General features: G+C 44.1%; 1 protein-coding gene across 3 annotated transcripts in view; it reads left to right on the plus strand.

The window, feature by feature from the left end:
* The window catches only part of MINAR1 (membrane integral NOTCH2 associated receptor 1), a 66,702-nt gene that overhangs the window by 37,665 nt on the left and 8,206 nt on the right, over positions 1–20,831 (plus strand). The window contains exons 1-2 of one of the 3 annotated variants that reach the window (XM_075897097.1): positions 7,684–8,764; positions 15,731–18,067. In XM_075897097.1, the coding sequence (XP_075753212.1) occupies positions 15,782–18,067 (2,286 nt within the window). In that variant the 5' untranslated portion in view covers positions 7,684–8,764; positions 15,731–15,781. Of the gene's footprint in view, positions 1–7,683; positions 8,765–15,730; positions 18,068–20,831 lie in introns of those variants that run through there. The other 2 variants (XM_075897096.1, XM_006139277.3) reach the window with 2 other exon arrangements.

The raw sequence follows: 20,831 nt of genomic DNA on the forward strand, positions 1-20,831 counted from the left end.
AGTACTCATCCTCAATGGAAACCTGCACAGCACTTTCAAAAGACAAGCCTGGGAGTGTAAATTCATAATTTTGCTAGACCCTAAACATCCTGGACTGAACAGACACTGGATTTATGGTTTATTAGAACGAGTTGTGACTCACAAACAACCTGCCCACCCCACCAGCTTCTTCTTCCCCCAACCCCACCCCCGTTCTTTCTTCCCTATGACTATTCACAGTGTTAACAGGCCACTTCACCTTGAATGGTCCCTTGAATATATGTCAATGACTTGTGCTAAATAATCTATTCCAGCCTGTATTTAGCTGCAACACTCAGAGCAAGGCTGTCTCTACACTGCCATTTTCAGCGCTAAAACTTTAGTCATCCTCCTGAGTGATAAAAGTTTTAGCACTCAAGTGTTCCTGTCAGGCCTGCTGATGGGATGTGTGTGGGGGGGGGGAGGAGAGGGGGAGGGCAGTTGCCCTATGGCCTGGTGATTCAAAGGGACCCAGGGTTCCCAGCCACTGCTGCTGCTACTGTGCATTGGTTGTGGCTGGAGCCTCGGCTCTTTAAATCGTTGCTGAAGCACCATGCCATGCGGCTTTTAGGGCTGGCGGGGAGAGTGTAGCATGTTCTGGGAGACATGGTGGGTTGGCTGCCCCTTATACCTGAGGCCCCGCCGCTTGTGGGAGCACAGAGCCATATCCCCCACCTTGTTGAGGGACCTGTGGAGGCTGTTGATAGTAATTTATTGCCAGGAGCTGGGCTCTCAACAATAAAGGTAGCACCCCTTGTTTGGGGTGGTTTTTTATTGCCAGGAGAGATCTCGCCGAGTGATAAAAAGTGACTACACTGCCCACAGCACAGCTTTGTGGTATTGGTGCCACTGCAGCAGCACTATAATGTGGACAGGGTAGACATAACCTACGTTTCCCAGACCCAAAGAAGAACTCTGTGTAGCTCAAAAGCTTGTCTCTCTCTCTCTCTCCTACAGAAGCTGGTCCAATAAAAGTTGTTACCTCACTCCCCTCATCTCTATTATGCCCTGGCCCTAACACAGCTACAACAACATTGCATTTAAGAATAATAGCATCTGTCACTCTTTGCTGGATGATTCAACCTTTCTCTTATACAACAAAGTAAAAGAAAATTCTCAAGAGGTGGCACAAGGTTTTACAGCTAATTTAATCGGGTCCTGGGCGGGCTCCTGGGATAGAACTGCAAATGGCTGTTCGATTTTTTTTTAAAGTTGTATAAATGTGCCTTGAGATTGAAAGAAATTCAAATAAATAAATAAAGGCTCTGCAAAGGCGTACTCAAGAGCTTATCTTTGAGCAGTCTCTTTGGAGTCAGTGGGACTAGTGGGCACTTCCATATGTCTTTGTAGGATTGGAGGCTAACTCACTGTGTGGTACTTGTGACATAGGGCCCCAGGGGTGATTCACTACCCTGTATCAGCAATTCTACACCGGCCTAACAGCATCATGAGACCTACCCAGAAGCGCTGGAACAATTTGTATAGTGAGGGTGCTGAGAACCATTGAACCAAACTGTAAGCTCTGTATATGCTGGAAACTACTTCAAGTCAGATGGTGCTGCAGCACACTCAACATCTCTAATTCCAGAACCTATGCACCTAACACACTGCTGTCCCAAATATATTCAACAGCTGGCATGTGATATGTCACTGCAAATCTAATAACTCCTTGATCATTAATGTTTGTGTGTGAGGTATGTTTGGGGTGTATGCACAGTGATGGATGTGTGCTAGAACGAAAATGTGTTCGGCAAACGATGCATAAGTCAGTTTGCCCTAGAGAAAAGAACTGTTTTTCCTTGGTCTGACCTGCCTGTCCTCAGGTAGAGTCAATGAAGACACATTTTACATGCAATGTAACCAAAGCCATCAGCAGACCAAGTAGGGAAAGATGGTCTCCTAACAATCCTGACAGCCTTCCGGACTCTTGAAGCAGAGTCAATGAACTCTGGGAAGATTCAGACAGAGGGAAAAAAGCCATTTTGACATCCAACACTTGAGGGACCGAAGGGGCCAGGGCTCTTGAAATCATATCCACTTTTCAAAAAAACCTCTGTAGTGCAGACATAGTCTGTGAGAAGTCTGGACACCCACCACAGGGCAGTCAGTTTTGTGGAAGTTTGGAACTGGGGGATTGTTGGACTCACCTTGCAAGGAGGGATCAACACTACACTGATCGATCCACTGGCCATTGATTTATCATGCCTGCTTAGATGCGACAAATCAATCTTTGATTACTCTTCCGTTGATGCCAGGACTCCACTAGGGCAAGAAGTATAGCTGATGTCGATGGGAGAGCAGTCCCTGCTGACCTTACTGCACACTAGACACCACAGTAAATAAGTCAACTTCAGCAACACTATTTATGTATCTGAAATGACATAGGTTATATCGATGGCAGGAGTTAGTATAGACAAGGGTTTAGGCTGCAATTGGGTTCCAGGCTAGCAGTGACACAGCTCTTACTTGTCTGGGTTGAACCCTCAAAGTGCCACAGTATCACAAATACACACAGAACGTATCTGGCAATATAATTGAAGTTAGCGTGCAGTATCAAGCCTTATGAAACTGCTGCCAATATTAGTTCAGTGGTGCTGATGATGTGGGAAAGTTTTTAAAAATTGTATAAGACAATGAAAAAACAATGCTCCTTGGGCTGAAAAAGGTGATCAACAATGAGATGGAACCAGAGCACTTCAGGCAAGAAAGCTAATGAGGAGTGTTTTGGAGGGTTTGCAATGATGCTGAATAAAGCAGATTCTCTCTGTCATATCCTGTCCTCAACACTCTTCACTATTCCACTCTGGCTCCCAATGAAGTTGAAGGGCCTCATTTTTCTAGCCTTGTTGGACTCATTTCCACTTGTGCTAAGTATGGGCACTATGATTGCAAAATGCCACCATTGATGTAAGAGAGGGGAGCTCAGATCTCAGAGTGTTTTATATTCACTTTGTACAGATTGGAAACAACTACACAAAAGGCTGTGGAAAATAAGGCCCCAGGTGAGCAAGATCAGGTCCTTAATGTCTTTTACATAAAAACCTTTGCACCTTTCTCACCTGACTATGCCTGTCTGTACATCAAATACAGCCTAACATTAGGCCAAAATCCAGCAAAGAGATTTTTGTTCTGTGAAAAGCAGCATGTATAAATTTGAAGGACATTTATGCAAATATGGCTGTTAATATTAATTAATATCAATGTAACAGCTGTTGCACAATAATAAGAAGTAACATTTAATTATATAAATATTGGAAATGCCCTCCCCTTTCCTTATTATATTATGAGAATATTCAAAGAAAATACCTCTTGGAAGTCCTCCTTTGTTAAAAAATGGAATCAGCTGTAAAATAACATGCTCATTTAAAACGCATGGAATAAAGGTGTATTAAACCCAACCTCAAGGTGTGCATCTAATCAATCCCCTGTTCACTCTCAGTTTCTGACAAACAGAGGCTAAGGACACCATTCCTACCCATCCTGGCTCATAGCCATTGATGGACCTATCCTCAAAAATTTATCTAGCTCTTTTTTGAACTCTGTTATAGTCTTGGCCCTCACTTCTGGCAGGAATCCTACAGGTTGACTGTGCATTGTGTGATGAAATTCTTCCTTTTGTTTGTTTCAAACTTGCTACCTATTAATTCCATTTGGAGACAACCAGTCTTGTGTTACAGGAACAAGTAAGTAACTTTTCCTTATTTATTTTCTCCACACCAGTCATGTTTTATAGACCTTTATCATATTCCCGAGTCTCCTCTTTTCCAAGCTGAAAAGTCACAGTCTTATATGCATTACTTTGAATTCATCAGCATTAAAGTTCATCTATCATTTTGTTGCCCAGTCACCTAGTTTTGTGAGATCTTTTGGAAATTCTTCACAGTCTGCTTTGGACTTAATTATCTTGAGCAACATTTGTATTATGTGCAAATGTTGCCACCTCACTCTTTACCTTTCCTCTAGATCATTTATGAATATGTTGAATAGGATTGGTCCCAGTACGGACCCTTGGGGAACACCACTAGTTAGCTCTCTCCATCTGACAACTGACCATTTATTTGTTCTCTTAGAAGTTAGAGCATTAAGGGAGGAAAATGAGAATAATTACAAACCTTTAAACACACAATGAGCTAAAATGGAGTTTATTCCTGAGATGTTAGATGCTTCAAAATGCAGAATTGCAGCACAGAACTGGGACTTTCCCACTAATTCCTCCTCCTCTGGGTCTATAACACAGCCACCAAGTGACACCCCCCCCCCGTACTTCCGTTTCCCCATGGGTTCTAGGAGGACCATGCTGGAATTGAGAACATTACCCCCTTCCTCCTCCTGCCAGGAATTTTTAAAATTATCATATTGCATTTATAAGTTCAAAGCATTTTTAAAGCATTTAAAACCAACTGGTGCAAAGGCTGAGCCCAATGTATTTGAAGTCTACGATTAAGTGTCCCTTTTTGGAATACTACTGGCTAGAAACACAAGAAAGGTATCCAGAGTTTCTTCAAGCATTAGCCTGTATTCAGAGTACAACCTCTATCTCTGTTGCATTCTCTTCGGGGAGAGCAAATTGACAGACGCTGGAGTGGTTGAGAGAAAAATACTCTCACTTGCAAAGCATGTAATTTAGAAGGAAAAAGAAACATGGTGAAAATCTGTAGCTCAGAGAACCTGCCAGGGGACATCTTAAGGCCAGAACTTCAGTTTTAGACAGTGATGATACAAAATACCGGATTTAGAATTGCTTGTGTGTGCCACCACCATGCACAATTATTGGATACAAGGCATCACTTGAAGTATCTTCCTCTACCCTATCTGAGGAAAGGCACTGCAGATATAGTTCTTTATTTAGACCCTTCCCATTAAAGCTTTGTACTCTCTCACACTCTGCAAATTTAGACAAAGATTTTATTGTTGGCTGTTTGATAACACAGCTACAGTTTTCAATAGACAAGTAATACAGGGTACTGAACGACATGTAACAAAAATAAACCCTCACATGAATCACAGCAATGCTCTTAATGGGAACTGTAGGTCATGCTAAATTGTGATTAATCTTATCAGTGTGTTCCCAGAGTCTTGCAAAAAATTACAATCTATGCAACATGATAAATTGACAAGAGTCCTGTTAGGCTAAGGCTGAGAGTAGCCATGATTAAAGTGAGTACAAATTACAAACCAAAATGCGTACTGCAATATAACTGAAAAACCTTTTTTTCATTTGAGCCTTCTGCTACCCCATGGACCAGCCCTGACAGCTACAATTGTGAGGGTGCCTTTGATGTTATGTGGATCATGTAGATTCTGCGGCAACCTGGCACTTTCGTCTAAAGGCATCAAATGCCACCTTCTCCCTTTTCAGCTATCTCCTAGTTGGGATTGTGAATCTACAAGTTGTAGTAAAAAAAGTGAGACCATTTACTAAGCCCCTCCTCCCCCATGCACATTACTAAACAGCTTCAGATGGATGAACTCTTATTTTTTAATTTGATAAATGATTGCTTCAGTACATGAAATGTCTTGCGTAAGACACTGGTTCTTCAGTCTTCACCTCTTCTATTTCCTGAAGCATGGAAATGGAGAGCATTTGCCCTATTGACGTTCATTCAATACAGGATAGAAGTTCTCAGGTGTTCCGCATGAGCCAAAGGGACTGGCTACATCCTTTTAAAGTTTCTCCCCTGATAATTTTCTATTGACAGGATGCTTGTCCCAAATATCCCAGTGGCTGAATAGATTCTTATATGGTCTCATTGCACAATCAAGTGTAGGGCCAGTTCTTCAAGGCTGCATGGCAAATGTGTGTTCAGTTTTGCATATGCCTCACTTAGGTGTGCAGCCCCTTTTCGTCCAATCCATGTGAGTCAGTGTGAGAGTTGGAGGTTTGCACATCTACAGTAAATCCAGCCCTGAACTCTCAGACTTACATTTTTCTGAAAACATGGTCCTTAATTTCTAGCGGATGTCAATGTGGGATACAGAGATGTGTGTTTGGACCCTAGGTATATTTCACTGTATGTATTAATATTGCTGGTGAACAGGAAGTCTTCCAACCATTAGAGCAGGGGCAGGCAAAACATTGTTCATTTCATTGTGCCTAATCATCTTTGTAGATATCATATGTATATATGCCTGATTTAAAGGCCAGAGGCAATGGAAAGACAGCTTCCGACCAGAGACCATAGCATTCTTAGTATTTGGAAAACAGAATGATGAAAACAAAGATTAAATCACCATATATTGAATTAGTAATTTAACACCGGATTGTCCAAAAACATCTGTAAAATCTTCTCTCTATGCAGATCCCTTTTAATGGTGTGTCTCTGTGTGTCAGGCAATGGGAAGTTCAGTCTTCTAGTTTCCAAATAAAAGGCAGTAAGGATGGAAAATGTTTTAACACATTGCCATAAAAAAAGGCTCCTTCTTTAATTATTAGAATTTTACTCAACTTGCATTCCTTCTGATAAAACCAGATCTGATTGTCTGGGTTCTATGGTTAGCTGAGATTCCATGACAAAGATAACTGACCTTTCACTTCTATGCAAAGTGTTTCATCCAAGGTCTCATATGTACCTTTGTGTGTAAGCACTAGCCTAGTTGTAATATCCATTTTGACTGGGAGTTCTTTGGGACAGGGACAGACTTTTTGTTCTGGGTTTGTCCCACACCTACCACAATGGGAATCCTAGTTCATGACTGCAGTGCAAATAAATAATAATGATCCTCATGTGACAGATAAGGATGCTGTTTGCAGAGGTTAATGATTTCTCCCAGGTCACACAAAGTGTCAGAGTTGGATATAAAACCAAGAACTGTTGATTCCCAGAAATATGCTCTAAGCACAATGACTTTTGCACTATTATTATCAGGGTTTGCTAGGGCAGTGTTTCCCAAATGGTGGGTCCCAAATCACCAGTGGAATTCAGGAAGATTCTAGATGTGTCACTACATACAGGGCCAGATTAACCCATAATAGGCCTGGCTAAAGAAAATGTACCCAGTGGGGAGGGGATGCCCCATGTGGGGATGCTGGAAAGCAAGCCAGCCCCCATACTCACCCCATAGGGGCAGTAACCAAGGTGCAGGATGCTGATATGTAACGGTAGGTCACAAAACAAAACAAAAATCAAAATGCAGTTGGTGGCCGCCTTCATAAGAAGTTTGGGAACCACAGCTCAAGGGACTGCAAAAATTGGTCCTCTTTTTAGTAAGTCCTTCTGTTGATCACTCTGACAGGGAAACAAGAAAATTTAGCTTACATCCTTTGCACTTGGTGGAAATAATTACACTTGTGCAATGCAATGTTGCGATGGAAAGACACTTGGGTCCCAGGATGTTAGTGAAACAAGGGGGTGTGGGATAATATATTTTATTGGATAGTGGAGGATTTACATTAATGAAGTTAAGTGAAATTTCCACCCCTGTGAGTGATGGGTGAATGAGCCCCCACAATAGGTCGTTCTTTACAATGCAAATGCATCGTCTGCTTCCCGATGCCCTAGAAGTGGAACTATTCACTGCTGACTAATTTTTGCTTTTTTTGCTATAGTCACTGATTTGAGAAACCAGCAAAAGTTGGGTCCAAGCGAGCAGCTGCACTCACCGTCAAAGATGAGGCGGGTGTGCTAAAGGACACGGGTCTGTAGCAAGTCACTGCGCTTTGGGAGGGGTTTTCTCTGTTGGTTCAGCACAGCCTGGTGGACAGGGGAGCAAGAGCCCCGTGACTGTCTCTGGTTCGTGGCACTTTTCCAAAGGCCGTTGGGTGGCAGCTAAGGAGGTTTCGGCGGGGCTGCCCCCAGCAGGGCGGTGTACAGGGAGCTCCACTGGCCTCACGCCCAGGAGCCGACTTGGGAATCCGTTCCGCCGGCCCAGCACATGGGTGGCGGAATCCGGCCGGTCACGTGCCAGCCCCTCCATGCATCCTGGGCGCCAATGAAAACTCCAGGGGCTGCCAGCAGGCTCCGGAGCCCGTGTGCCCGCAAGGAGGGCGGCGGGCGCCGGACGAGCTGACGACACGCGCTGACATCCCGGCTGGCTGCAGCTCCCGGGGGGCTGCCCAGGGAGCCGGGTGTAGCCAGACTAACGAGGATTCCCGCGCGCGTTGCAGCTCGCACACACCAGCCCCCCGCACCGCGCAAGGGAGCCAGGGCGCGCGCGTCTGTGCGGACAAGCGCCCCGGGCAGGGGCTCAGTCGGTCGCCGTGCGGGCAGCAGCCCGGGCGCTGCATCCCCTGGAGCAAGCAGCGGCGCTGCCGGCTTTGTTCCGACTCAGCCGGGCGCTTCCTTGGCGGAGGGTTTCTGCCCCAGCCCGGACCCGCTCGCCGGGCTGAGCTGGGGGAGGGAGTGAAGGGGAGGGGGGAAGGGGGCGGCTCTCCGGCGAAGGGAAGCGGAGCTGCGTCTCCCCACTTGCCTGCCTGCGATGCTCCGGCTCCCGGGCTCGGCTCGCTGGGGACGGTCCTGAGCCGCTGACGTCTTCCGCACAAAGGCAGCCGCCGCGCCCGGAGCTGCCCGCAGTGGAGCGCCGTCCACGGGGCTGGGGGCTTGGCCAGGGCGGCCCCCCCCCCCCAGTGCCAACCCGCCGCCCCCTTGGCGATCTCAGCCTGGCACCATGGGACCCCGCGGTGGCCCCCAGCTGAAGCTGCTCCTCCTCCTCCTCCCCGCTGGAAAGTCTCTGCGGCAGCAGACGAGCCTGACGTGAACGGAAAACACCCCCCCCCCCCCCCGAACAAAAGACAGGTGGCAACTTCAAGGTAAGCGAGGCGCCGGCCGGCGGGGGCTGCTTGGCAGAGCGGGGCCGAGGGGGGCATCCTGGGCGCTATGGGGCGTGCTGCCAGGACGGGGGGGGGGGGATCATCTGCCGGGGATGGAGGGGAAAGCGACTTGACAGGAAGAAGAAGGGGCCCAAAGACCGAGCCCCTCCCCCCACCCCCAGCACCATATTGCCCAGCCAGGCTGATCCCGGCTATTTCCAGCTGAGAGGTACCCAGCTCTCATTTCTTGGAGCAGGAGAGATGTTTCCAAGTGGGGGCGAAGGTTTCAGGGGGTAGCCCCCAGGGCCTACTTTTATCCCCCCGCCCCCGTTCTCCTGCTTGGGACCAATGGCTTATGAAGCCCTTAGTCTAAATAACAAGCCGAGGAGCCCTGCGGTGTCCCTGTAGCATTTTAGGCATCCTTGTAAGGGAAAGAGAGTCCCAGTGTTCAAGCTGACTTTGGGGACCACTTCACTTTGAACCCGTTACAAATCAGTCTATTGACACATGGCGGGATTATTCTTCCCACCACTCTGCCTTTTGCCAGGTGCCCCTGTCTCTAGCTAGGAGAGCTCAGGATTGGAAATAGAAGGGGATTTGTGTGTGTGTGTGTGGGTGTGTGTGTGTGTGAAGAGGGACAAGAACTAGACTCCGGGCTAGAGAAGTGGACGTCACTGGACTTGCAAACCAATTTGTGCAAAGTCGGCTTGTCATCTCTGAGCCTTGCAAAACGCACAAGCCAAACCCAGACGGGCCACAGACAGTGTGAAATGTTCTGGGGCTCATTTTTAACTTGATAGGCTATTTCCATGTCTGTCCCTGTTTGCAAGGGTGCCTTGGGGGGCGCAAATCACCAGAAAAAAAATTAACTTGGAGGAGTTTTAATTTGTTATTGACAGGACAGTAATTCTACATGTGTGGATGCTGTCAATGATTGATGAATGATAAACACAACCAGCCATACATCAAGGAGTTCATTCCATTTTTTTAACGATAATTTGCACTTTTCCTTGTCACACTGAGCGCAGGGTTTCAGTTACATAACTGAGCAATGTAAGTGTGAAGCTGAGCATTATTGTGTAAGGAAAATCCTGTATCAAATGGCAAACATTGTTCAACTTGAGCTGTGACACAGCCAAGAGAAAATGCTGGCTATATTTGCAAGCTCAAACTTAATTTATGCACTGGTAGGCTTCAGCAGGCGCTGAATTTTGCAGGGGTTGACTAAGTGCCGAGTGTTGTACAACATCCATAAAAACAGCACAATCTGCTTCCTTTGGGAAACCAGGTTTGTAAATGGAGTAGGTTGTAAGGCTTGTTTCATACAGCAGAGTGAAGAAATCAGCAACTTCTTTCCAAGCTCATCTAAAAAACAAAACAAAGCCAGCCCCAGCTTAGATTTGTGGCGAGGATGCTCCGTGTATCGTAGTCTACACAAACATGTTTTATTTTATGCAGAATTGCAGTAAACTCTGGTCAAAAAAGCTAGTGAATACAACTCTCTCCAAGCAATACAGCTTTAGCTTCTCCCCAGGCTGTATGGCTTTCACCCCCCTTAGGGATCTTGAGGAATGAATAAAAATCACTCTGCTAAGCACACTTCCAGAAGAGAATTTCATACCTGTCCTGAATGGTTGGGAGTCAGCTTAGCTGCTGAAATCGCAAGGTGACAGTCTAGATGAGACCAATGTGTCAGAGGCTGGTTGTGAGCAGGTCTTGGTCTTGTGAGTGGATGGAGGAAAGGAGCAACTAACTGTTGTAGTACTGTTTTCTAGGTATCAGATCCCCAGAGCATGTGTAGGGGTAGGAGCTGAAAAAGCAGCTTGAGGTGCTTTGTGCTGTAAGGTTTCTGAAAGCTGTGACCAAAGATGGGTTTGTGAGCACAAGAGGAAAAAAAAACCCAGTTTACTTTCCTCTTCAGCATTCTGGGTGCAGGCCCTTCTAGTATGTGTTAGATCCGGCACCACTTGGACAAACTGAAGATTTATGAGTTCAGACTAACAGTAAAACAGCATAGTGGGAAGGGGTGGGGGTTGAATTAATATTCTCCAGCACTGCAGGAACTAGCTCAATGTGTGTGAATTTTTGTAACAATTACTCCCTCTATCTTTCTATTGATCTATCACCTCTGCAGTAGTATTATAGAGTGGCCCATTAGTCACTATACAAAATCAAAGAGGGCTGTTTTTCTATCAGCAAATCAAAAGCAGAGGAAAATGATGACTATAGCAACTGCATCTGTGTATTAGCTGCACCTGCTGTGGATCGTGGAAAAGGGGCAGAGCAAATGTCAGGAACACAAATAAGAAGGAAAGAAATAGCTGGAAAAGAATGTCTGGATTGTCAGTAAGTGAGCATAATTCAGGCTCAGCTAAGGAACCCTCCTATCTGAAAATTATTCATGAAAGTACAGTGGTGGGACCCTATGTCAAACCTCATATGAGATGTGTCTGCCACAGTCAAGCACTGACACAATGGACATGGGCTTTTACAGGCGTAACAGAGGGCAGATTTGTTTACATGTGCAAGTGCTGCTGAATATAGTTGTAGAAACAGCAATGGTTCTGGTATAACAATCAACTGTAAACTTTGAATTTCCATTGTAGTTAAGTCAGCAACATCTGAGTTTGAGTACTTATTTGAGAGATGAGGAAGAAGAGAAATATATTCTGGCTCCTCTAATAGGAAGGACAAAGACCAATGTATACGGATTTCCCAGAAGGGCAGAAGTCAGAGGAGAGAAATCACATGGAGGAATTAAGTCCCAACAAAACTAGAAAATAGGCAGACTGCGCCCACTGTGGAATAGAAAGTAGTCTTGGGAATGGAAGATGGAACGTTAATACTCAAAGATTTGCCTTCAACACTTAAAATAATGAGCTACACTTTTCCTCACATTAACAGGGGAGAAATGTTCAGTGCTTCTCTGTGTAGGGTAAGAAAGGATTAATTTGTGATAAGCCTGGAGCTCATCTTAACATACTGAGATTCAGCCCCCGTTGACCAATAGTTCCATATGGTACTATATGTATCTATACAATGGGATAGTTGTGCTATTAGAGTTGAGAAAACTGACTTTTAGGAGAGAAAGCTCTCTAGGTCAAAGTCACACTCCCAGAGTTAATGTAATCAAATAATAGAAGATTAAATGTTAAGTAGCCCATCTGGTCAGAGGCCATATGACAGAAAATAAACTACCAAACCAATCTACCTCTTGACCCACCATACACATAGATTCACCAGAGAGGCTTAACTGATTCATAACCCTTGAGCACCAGTCTAAAATATCTTCTCATACATATTTTGGATCCTTTAAATAGCTGCATGTCTATCTTATACAATTATACAGTACACACACACATAAAGATATACATATTATATATTATACAATTGTATTCTACATTCTGTCTTGAGACAGAATGAATGAACAACTAAGACAATATGTGAACAAATGCTTGGTTACTTGGATCTGACAGCTTTCTGGGTGTCATTCCAAAAAAAATATCTGTCTTAGGTGCTACACACAGTTACTGGTGGGTTCTGCTTTAACAAAGACCACACATTAGCTAACATGCTATTAAAACATGAACACCAAATAGAGATGTGGTTTGTTCCCAAATTCTTTTGCCCGATTTTATTATCTCAGACTATATGAAAAATCGTTCCAGAATACGCTAGAAGGCTATTCATATGGCTGTAAGGAGGACATGTTCTAGCTCCTAGACAGTGCACATTTATGGAAAGCCTCAGTCAGATTTTGCAACCTCTCTTTTAGGCAGAATGTTATTATTTGAATGTCTAAAGCTAAGCTAATCTGTACTAACCTTGCAAAAAGTATCCGGATAATCAGAGGTGCTGAGCACTGAGAACTCAGTGGAGGTATGAAAACCAGGCCAAACTTTGATTTTATTAACAACACATTACTTACAGTACGTTTTGTCAGTTTATCTAAAGCACTTTACAAATGAGCCACTATCGTTACAGGGGTAAATTGGCTTGCCCCACATCACCCAAGAGGGGAATAGTACAGAGGTGTTGTGGGCCCAGTCAGCTGCTGTATCCACTAGGATACACTGCCTTTGCGTATGTACCGAAGGATGGGTTGGTGAACCAAATTTTGGCTTTGGTCATCTGTATTGAGGAAACCAGTACCTTGGTGCTATTCTAATAATAATAAAGTGCCAGCTTTGTGCCGTGTAGCTCCCGACAAATATACAAATCTCTACCCTGAATACCTTGCCTCAGTCAATACAGAGTATATGGGATATATTCAGAAGGCTAGAGGAGTAAGTAGAGTGGGACTTTCAAGCACCTTATTATTAGTAACTCACTACTTTTATGCATTGGGAGGGAAATGAATCTGTAGCAGAGGCCTGCATGGCGACAAGGCAGTAGCATAACAGGGGGTGTATTCTGTGTATTTAAATGTGAAAATACATATCCACATGATGCTTCAGAAATGCTGCAAAGTTCTTGAAGGTGCTGGCATTTTGTGCGTTGGTGGTGAAAATGGCACATTTCAAGTCTCTTGGTAGCGATGGCGGATTTGCAGCGTGGCCATATTTGACTTTCAACGCCAGGTGTCCTCATGGCCTCTTGAAAAGGCAGCTTTCCATTGGAGATTACCTTCTCTCCCCTCCCCTCAACTGTTACATGTGAAATAAACTCTCCACGTGAATTCTTTGGGCCCCGCACAGCACTTCACAAAAGTCTGACTTTCTAAGGATGACCCATCAGAGGAATAAAGAGAAGAGTTGCTGAAGAGGTTTTGCCATGGAGCACACACTCATGAAGAGCAAAGGGACGTACTCCTGTAGCCAAAAGGGTTCATCTGCACCCATATGAAAGTGCACTTGTAGCTAGCACTCAGTATGGTCCTGAGCATGGGCCAGGAACCCAATGTCCCTGGCAAGCTTGCGGGAAAGCTAGACCATGACATAACCCACACTGCCACTTCTTCACTTCCATTGTTACCCACACCAGCTAAATGAAAGCAAATGCAGGTATTCCTACACACACACACACACACACACACTCTCACACACACACACAATTCATTTGTGCTGTAGATGGATCCTGGCATATTTCTTGTAGCACTGAGAAATATAAAAATGTCGGTCTTTGCCACCCAGCTCAGAAAAGCAAACATATAAACATTAGAAGCCTGGGAGAATCCTGAGGCCTATTGGTCTCTGAAAATAAGATTTACATTCAGCAGGACAGCTGACATGTATTGCACCTGCCCTATTTTCAGCATATGGGGCCAGCTGGAAGGTGATAATTAAATCAACAAGCAAGTTGGAATGTAGACTTGATTCATAAAGGCAATCTGGTAGACTCTTCCTTTGGAAGATGCCATTGCAGCATTTGCTACTTATGCTGACATACCCTGGCTTCTGATGCTGATAGCAATCAGTAGTGTGTAATAGTTCAAGATGAAAGGCTACGATACTGAAAAGGAATTTCATGTTCCAGAGCAGCACTCAGAAGTCCTGACAGTTCTGACTGGGAGATGACTTTCTTATAGATAATTTAACAGAAAAATACCACAAACCTGACTTCATAGCTTTGATGCTTTGCCATTTGGGTAGGCACAAAGCAGTTTATATGGTGGTGAGAATAGTTTTAAGGGCTGGGCTAGAGGAGAGGGAATGGAGAAATACTATAGCACTTTGGGGAAGGATCAATATTTTTGCTGTTCCTGTAAATAAGAATACAAGATAGTGACCAAACATAGAAGTTGCCAGACTGGATCAGACCCATCCATGGTCCATCTAGTCTGGTATGTCAGCACAAAATATTCAGAAGAAGGTGCATGAAACCAAAGAGTAGGCGGATTTAGAATAATCTGCTCCCCCTTTAAGTTAGAAATTGGCTTAGGACCTGAAAGCACAAGGCTTCATATACCTCCCAATATGCTTGTAAGTTTTATCTACTATAACTCTGGTTATTCTGGTTGTCCATATAAGTGTCCACTTCCTTTTCACTCTCTACTGCTCACCTGCCATTTAGGGATGGCAAATGGGGCTCCATTCCCTATGTTTCTCTAGTAGTATGTCACAATAAAGGACATTCTCTACCCTTGAAATAGTCCAGTCTTCAAATCTAAGCTGATTGGCAGTCAGCCATCTCTCATTTCCTGGATGGATTTCAAGATTTAGTGGGAATATATTTTTAAACCATTTCTTCCCCTTTCTGAAGTTATTCCATGTTTTTTTTCCTGAAGTGAACTTTTCCTAGGTTTGCAAGTGTGATGGTATAATCTTAAATTCATAGTCATTGAGTCTCAAAGGTGGGAAAACCCGTTTCTGCAAAGCACCAAAAGAGCTGATAAAAATACACAATTCAGTGTCAGGAATTATTTGCTCAAGTAAACTGTCCAGATAGTTCCTTCCAACATGTCAGAGCTTGTTTACCTGAGTTTTCCTGAGTGTTGCTGGGTTAAGGTTGTGGAACCATCTTTGCTTCAGGTAACATGGTGTCTGGTCTTTGGTTTAAGAGTGAAGTACTGGAATTATAGTCACATCTGAACCTTTCAACAGCCTCTTACAGGTTCTTAAGCCATGTTGATAAAGTCCATTATCAAATATGTTATGATTTTCTGTCAGCAGCTTTCTCATCTCTGTGTAGCTTGTGTTGCTATTTTAGGGATAGATTGTTCAACTTTTACTCATGTTGGTGACCGTTCACAAAAGAGCACACCCATTGATGTCAATGAGATTTTTCGGGTGAAATCCTGGTCCAACCGACTTCAATGACAAAACTCCCATTTACTTCAACAGGGCCAGGAGCCCAACCTTTGGGAGTACGTGTAGGTACTCACCAAGCTGAGGACAGGTTGCACAACCTAGCCCTAAATTTGCATGGCTGGTTAGTCAAATTTTGTTCATGGTTGAAAGAATGCCCTGGATTTGATCTTCAGGTGACTAACCATCTTTTTTTTTTTTTCTGTTGTGTGTACTGCAGAGTTGGAGTACCGTTTTCAGGCTAAATAAGAAAACTTAACACACATCAAGCATGGAGACCAACCAGGAATCCTCAATCTTCCTGGTGAAAATTCTGGAAGAGTTGGATACCAAGCAAAACACCGTTTCTTATCAGGATCTCTGCAAGTCACTGTGTGCAAGATTTGATTTGTCCCAGCTGGCCAAGCTTCGAAGTGTGCTCTTTTACACTGCTTGCCTGGATCCTAATTTCCCAGCAACTTTGTTCAAAGACAAAATGAGATGCACTGTAAACAATCAGCAATCAAAGAAAATCATGGTTGCGGCAGATATCGTAACAATATTCAACCTCATACAAATGAATGGGGGAGTGGCCAAGGAAAAACTCCCTGTTGCACGACAAAAAATGAGGAAGAAAGAATCAGTTGAGTCCTGCAGATCTGACACGGAAATATGCAGCGTAGTGGACTGTGTGACTAATTGTGACCTGAGAGACAGAGAGTTTAACAGGGGCTATTCAGTTAGAAGATCTTCCAAATGCAGGAAGGTGGATTGTAAAGATTGTCAACAATTTGTACCTACTTCAGAACCTAACTTTTTGCTTGGAGTTAATAAGGAAATGAAAGGCCGTGCTGCCTCACTCGATAGACTGCAGGCACTAGCATCTTATTCCATTGTCAACTCTCCGCCCTGCGAAATGCAGAGCACATATTTCCCAATGAACATTGAGAATGAATCAATCTCTGACCAGGACTCATTACCTATCGGTGCAGCTATAAAGGAGACTTTTATTTCTAATGATGAGCCATTTGTGTTGCAGTCATGTGTACAGAAAAGGAATATATTCAAGGAAGATTTCCACAATCTTATCACTATATCTCCAAATTTAATGCCACCCAATAAAAAGCCAGAAGATGGACATGGAGAGCCTCAGAACAGGAAAGAAACCCCCAAACAGGGTTTCTTCAACCATAGTTTTGAAATGCCATACAGCAGTCAGTACTTGAACCCAGTTTATTCTCCTATGCCAGACAAAAGACGAGTAAAGCATGAAAGCTTAGATGATCTCCAAGCTTCTACATACTTTGGCCCAACCACTATACTTGGGTCCCAAGATACAAAAAGATGGGCAGGAAAACCAAGTAAACAAACTGCGTGGCCAGCAAAAAGCTGGAGCTTAAACACAGAGGAAGTACCTGATTTTGAAAGATCCTTTTTCAATAGGAAGCAAGCTGAAGAGAAGCAGCGATATCAGAGTGCAAACAATCAGTCACCAAGTTTTCCTGCAACAGACAGGCACCAAACCTATCTCAGTCCCAAGGATCAAACACAGATTATGCAGGCTAACTATGCCGTGAAACAAAATGGACACAAGCCCAAGGAAATTCCCTCCATTGTAGACATGGAGAAACATGAGCCAATCAAAAAGTTTAGGGATAAAAGCATTAACTGTACTTCTGTTCAGTTGCTAAGCATTGACAAAACAACCAGCGTTGGGACACAAACAGAGCAACAAGGGTTGGAACACAAAAAATGCAAGGAGTTGTGTACTCCAGGCCAAACTAAGTATGGAGAGAGACATTGTCTAAAGCAATCAGATGATGACTCTGAAATTGTGAGCGATGACATAAGTGACATTTTCCGGTTTCTGGATGACATGAGCATCTGTGATTCTACAGGAGTTATGCAGTCTTCCTGTTATAACAGCACAGGATCACTTTCTCAAGTGCGTAAATCTGACTGTGAAAGCTCACCTGAGCACAATTTAACTAAAATAACAAATGGGAATTCTAGTAATAAGCTCAGGTCTGATATCAACAACACAGAGGATGAACTAAAAACTAGTGTCTGCAAGTTAGTTCTCAGGATTGGTGAAATAGAAAAGAAACTAGAATCTCTGTCGGGCGTCAGGGAAGAAATCTCCCAAGTCCTGGGAAAACTAAACAAGTTGGATCAAAAAATTCAGCAGCCAGAAAAGGTCAGTGTACAAATAGATCTTAATTCCCTGACAAGTGAGGTTCAGTCAGAGGAGAGCACCTCTCCAAGGATATTTCAGTGTCACAACACTACTCACGGTAGCAAGTTGGAGAACAACCCTGACTGGTGCTGTTCTGATGCCAGTGGAAGTAACAGCGAAAGTCTTCGGGTAAAAGCCTTAAAAAAAAGTTTATTTACCAGGCGGTCCTCACGGTCATTGACAGAGGAGAACAGTGCCACCGAATCTAAAATAGCAAGTATTTCCAATTCTCCTCGAGACTGGAGAGCTATCTCATATACCAATCAGGCTGGCATGACGGAAGAGGAGATGAAAGACAGAGGTGGTGTTGAAAATAAGGACTGGCACAGGAAATCCAAAGAGGTAATTTCTATATAAATGCATGTATTAATCATTAAAAAAATAACCACTCTAGTTATGACTATCTTTGATGCTATATGAAGTGTCAGGGTTTGATAGTACAGTTTGATCCTCTCTAGTCTGGCACTCTCTGCTATGGGCAACATCCATGGTCCAGCATGATTTTAGTTAGCTGGATGTCCACTTATCATGGGTGTGGCCAAGTTTCCCATGGTCCCATAAAGTTTTTTACAGCCATCACCCTGGATCTTAGCATTCTGTGCTGTTATTTAGATCTAATTTACCCCTAAATGTCTTCTAAGAGCCCAGTAAGTAGTGGAAGTGTTGGTAATGCTTCTAGACAATAATGACAATAATGCCATGGTTTGGCAAATTCTCTGGTTTGGCACTGATCAGGTCCCAAGGATGCTGGACTAGAGAGGTTCAACCTGTACTCTGCTTGCTGTATTACACCAGTCTTTATAGCTATCATAACTAAATGATTTCTTACTTATACTTTTTTAGCAATAGCACAGTATGAAATGGTCAAGCTGTTCCCAAAGGTAACCAGCTCTTTAGAAACAGACGGATTTGAATGACAGCTTCATAAGAGAATGCCATTTATATCATGATCCGGGGTGTATAAGAACCCAGAATAATTAAATAAGTGAAAAAGAGCATAAGGAGAATTGTGATAATCTGAAATGCTCCCTTATTTAAAAGGGATCTAGTAAAAAGCCTACATTAGTATCTTTGATCAAAAATAAATATTTAAAAGATAACCAGCTAAAGATGTGACTTGTTATGACTCTCCAAAGAAGAAGTCTTAGTATGTGTTCACTAAGGGTATGTCTACACTACCCCGCTAGTTCGAACTAGCGGGGTAATGTATGCATACCGCACTTGCTAATGAAGCCCGGGATTTGAATTTCCCGGGCTTCATTAGCATAAGCGGGGAGCCGCCATTTTTAAATCCCCGCTGCTTCGAACCCCGTGCAGTGCGTTTCACGAGGAGTAACGGTAGTTCGGAATAGGAACCTAGTCCGAACTACCTAGTTCGAGCCCCGTGTAGCCGCGCTGCACGGGGTTCGAAGCAGCGGGGATTTAAAAATGGCGGCTCCCCGCTTATGCTAATGAAGCCCGGGAAATTCAAATCCCGGGCTTCATTAGCAAGTGCGGTATGCATACATTACCCCGCTAGTTCGAACTAGCGGGGTAGTGTAGACATACCCTAAGATACAAACTGATTACGTTTCCTTTTACCTCTGACTTTCACAGTCATTTACACATCGTGTAACTTGTATATTAAGTCTCCATTGCCTAGAGTGCAACAATGCAGCAATTCCTTTGCAGTTACCCAGTAGGACTCAGTTCCTTCCTCCTAACAATTAATCACTCCCACCTTTGGGAATTCTATCACCGGTTCAGCAGCCCCTCAGATTGCTGCTCAGTTTAAATCTTGGCTCCTCCCCCTATGCAATTTGTATTTAACAGAGATTAGGGCCCAATAGACAAGGCTGCTGGGTTTTGCAAAATTTCTTCAGAAGTCAGAAACTCATTGCTATAGCTTGTGAAGGAGAAGTTATTGGAGCAATTGGGGTGTACGTGTAAGAGACTTACTGGGGAGAATGGAGAGTGGTTTAGTGGAACGTCTGGTATAAAGGTGACTGTTCTGGTATAGAAAGCATTGCTTCCCTTTCAGTCAGTGTCAGTGCAGGGAGCAAAGTTCCTTTGGTAAGCGTGTGCTCTTTCAAACAGCCCTCTAATCCAAAGACTTTCCAAACCAGCTGGTCTTCTCTACAGCAAAAGCATCCCAGAGAAATGTATCTAGCCTGTAAGTCAGAGGTGGGCAATAATTTTTGATGGGGAGCTACTCCAAGAATTTGGAAAGTAGTCAAGGGCCACATTCTTCCTTATTAATGGAGGAGGTGGGGGGTCTGGTATGGACGTTGGGTGCAGAAGGGAGCTTGGGATAAGGAATTGGCGTGCAGGAGGAGGTGTGGGGTCTGGGAGGGAGTTTGGGTGAAGGAGGCAGTTGTGACCTGGGGCAGGGAACTGGGATATAGGAGGAGTTCCAGGAGCTTGGGTTGTGAGGTGTACCGGTAGTTCGGAATAGGAATCCTAGTTCGAACTACCTAGTTCGAACCCCGTGTAGCCACGCTGCACGGGGTTCGAACCAGCGGGGTTTTAAAAATGGCGGCTCCCCGCTTATGCAAATGAAGCCCGGGAAATTCAAATCCCGGGCTTCATTTGCAAGTGCGGTATGCCTACATTACCCCGCTAGTTTGAACTAGCGGGGTAGTGTAGACATACCCATAGACTCATAGGCTACGTCTACACTGGCATGATTTTCCAGAAATGCTTTTAACGGAAAAGTTTTCTGTTAAAAGCATTTTCGAAAAAGCGTGTCTAGATTGGCAGGATGCTTTTCCGGAAAAGCACTTTTTCCGGAAAAGCGTCCGTGGCCAATCTAGACGTGCTTTTCCGCAAAAAAGCCCCAATCGCCATTTTCGCGATCGGGGCTTTTTTGCGGAAAACAGAACTATGCTGTCTACACTGACCCTTTCAGGCAAAAGTCTTTCGGAAAAAGACTTTTGCCCGAACGGGAGCAGCATAGTTTTTCTGGAAAAGCACTGATGATTTTACATTAGATCGTCAGTGCTTTTCCAGAAATTCAAGTGGCCAGTGTAGACAGCTGGCAAGTTTTTCCGGAAAATCAGATGATTTTCCGGAAAACTTGCCAGTGTAGACACAGCCATAGACGCATAGACTTTAAGGTCAGAAGAGA

The sequence above is a fragment of the Pelodiscus sinensis genome, chromosome 14 (genome assembly GCF_049634645.1).
Source record: "Pelodiscus sinensis isolate JC-2024 chromosome 14, ASM4963464v1, whole genome shotgun sequence".
NCBI lineage: Eukaryota > Metazoa > Chordata > Testudines > Trionychidae > Pelodiscus > Pelodiscus sinensis.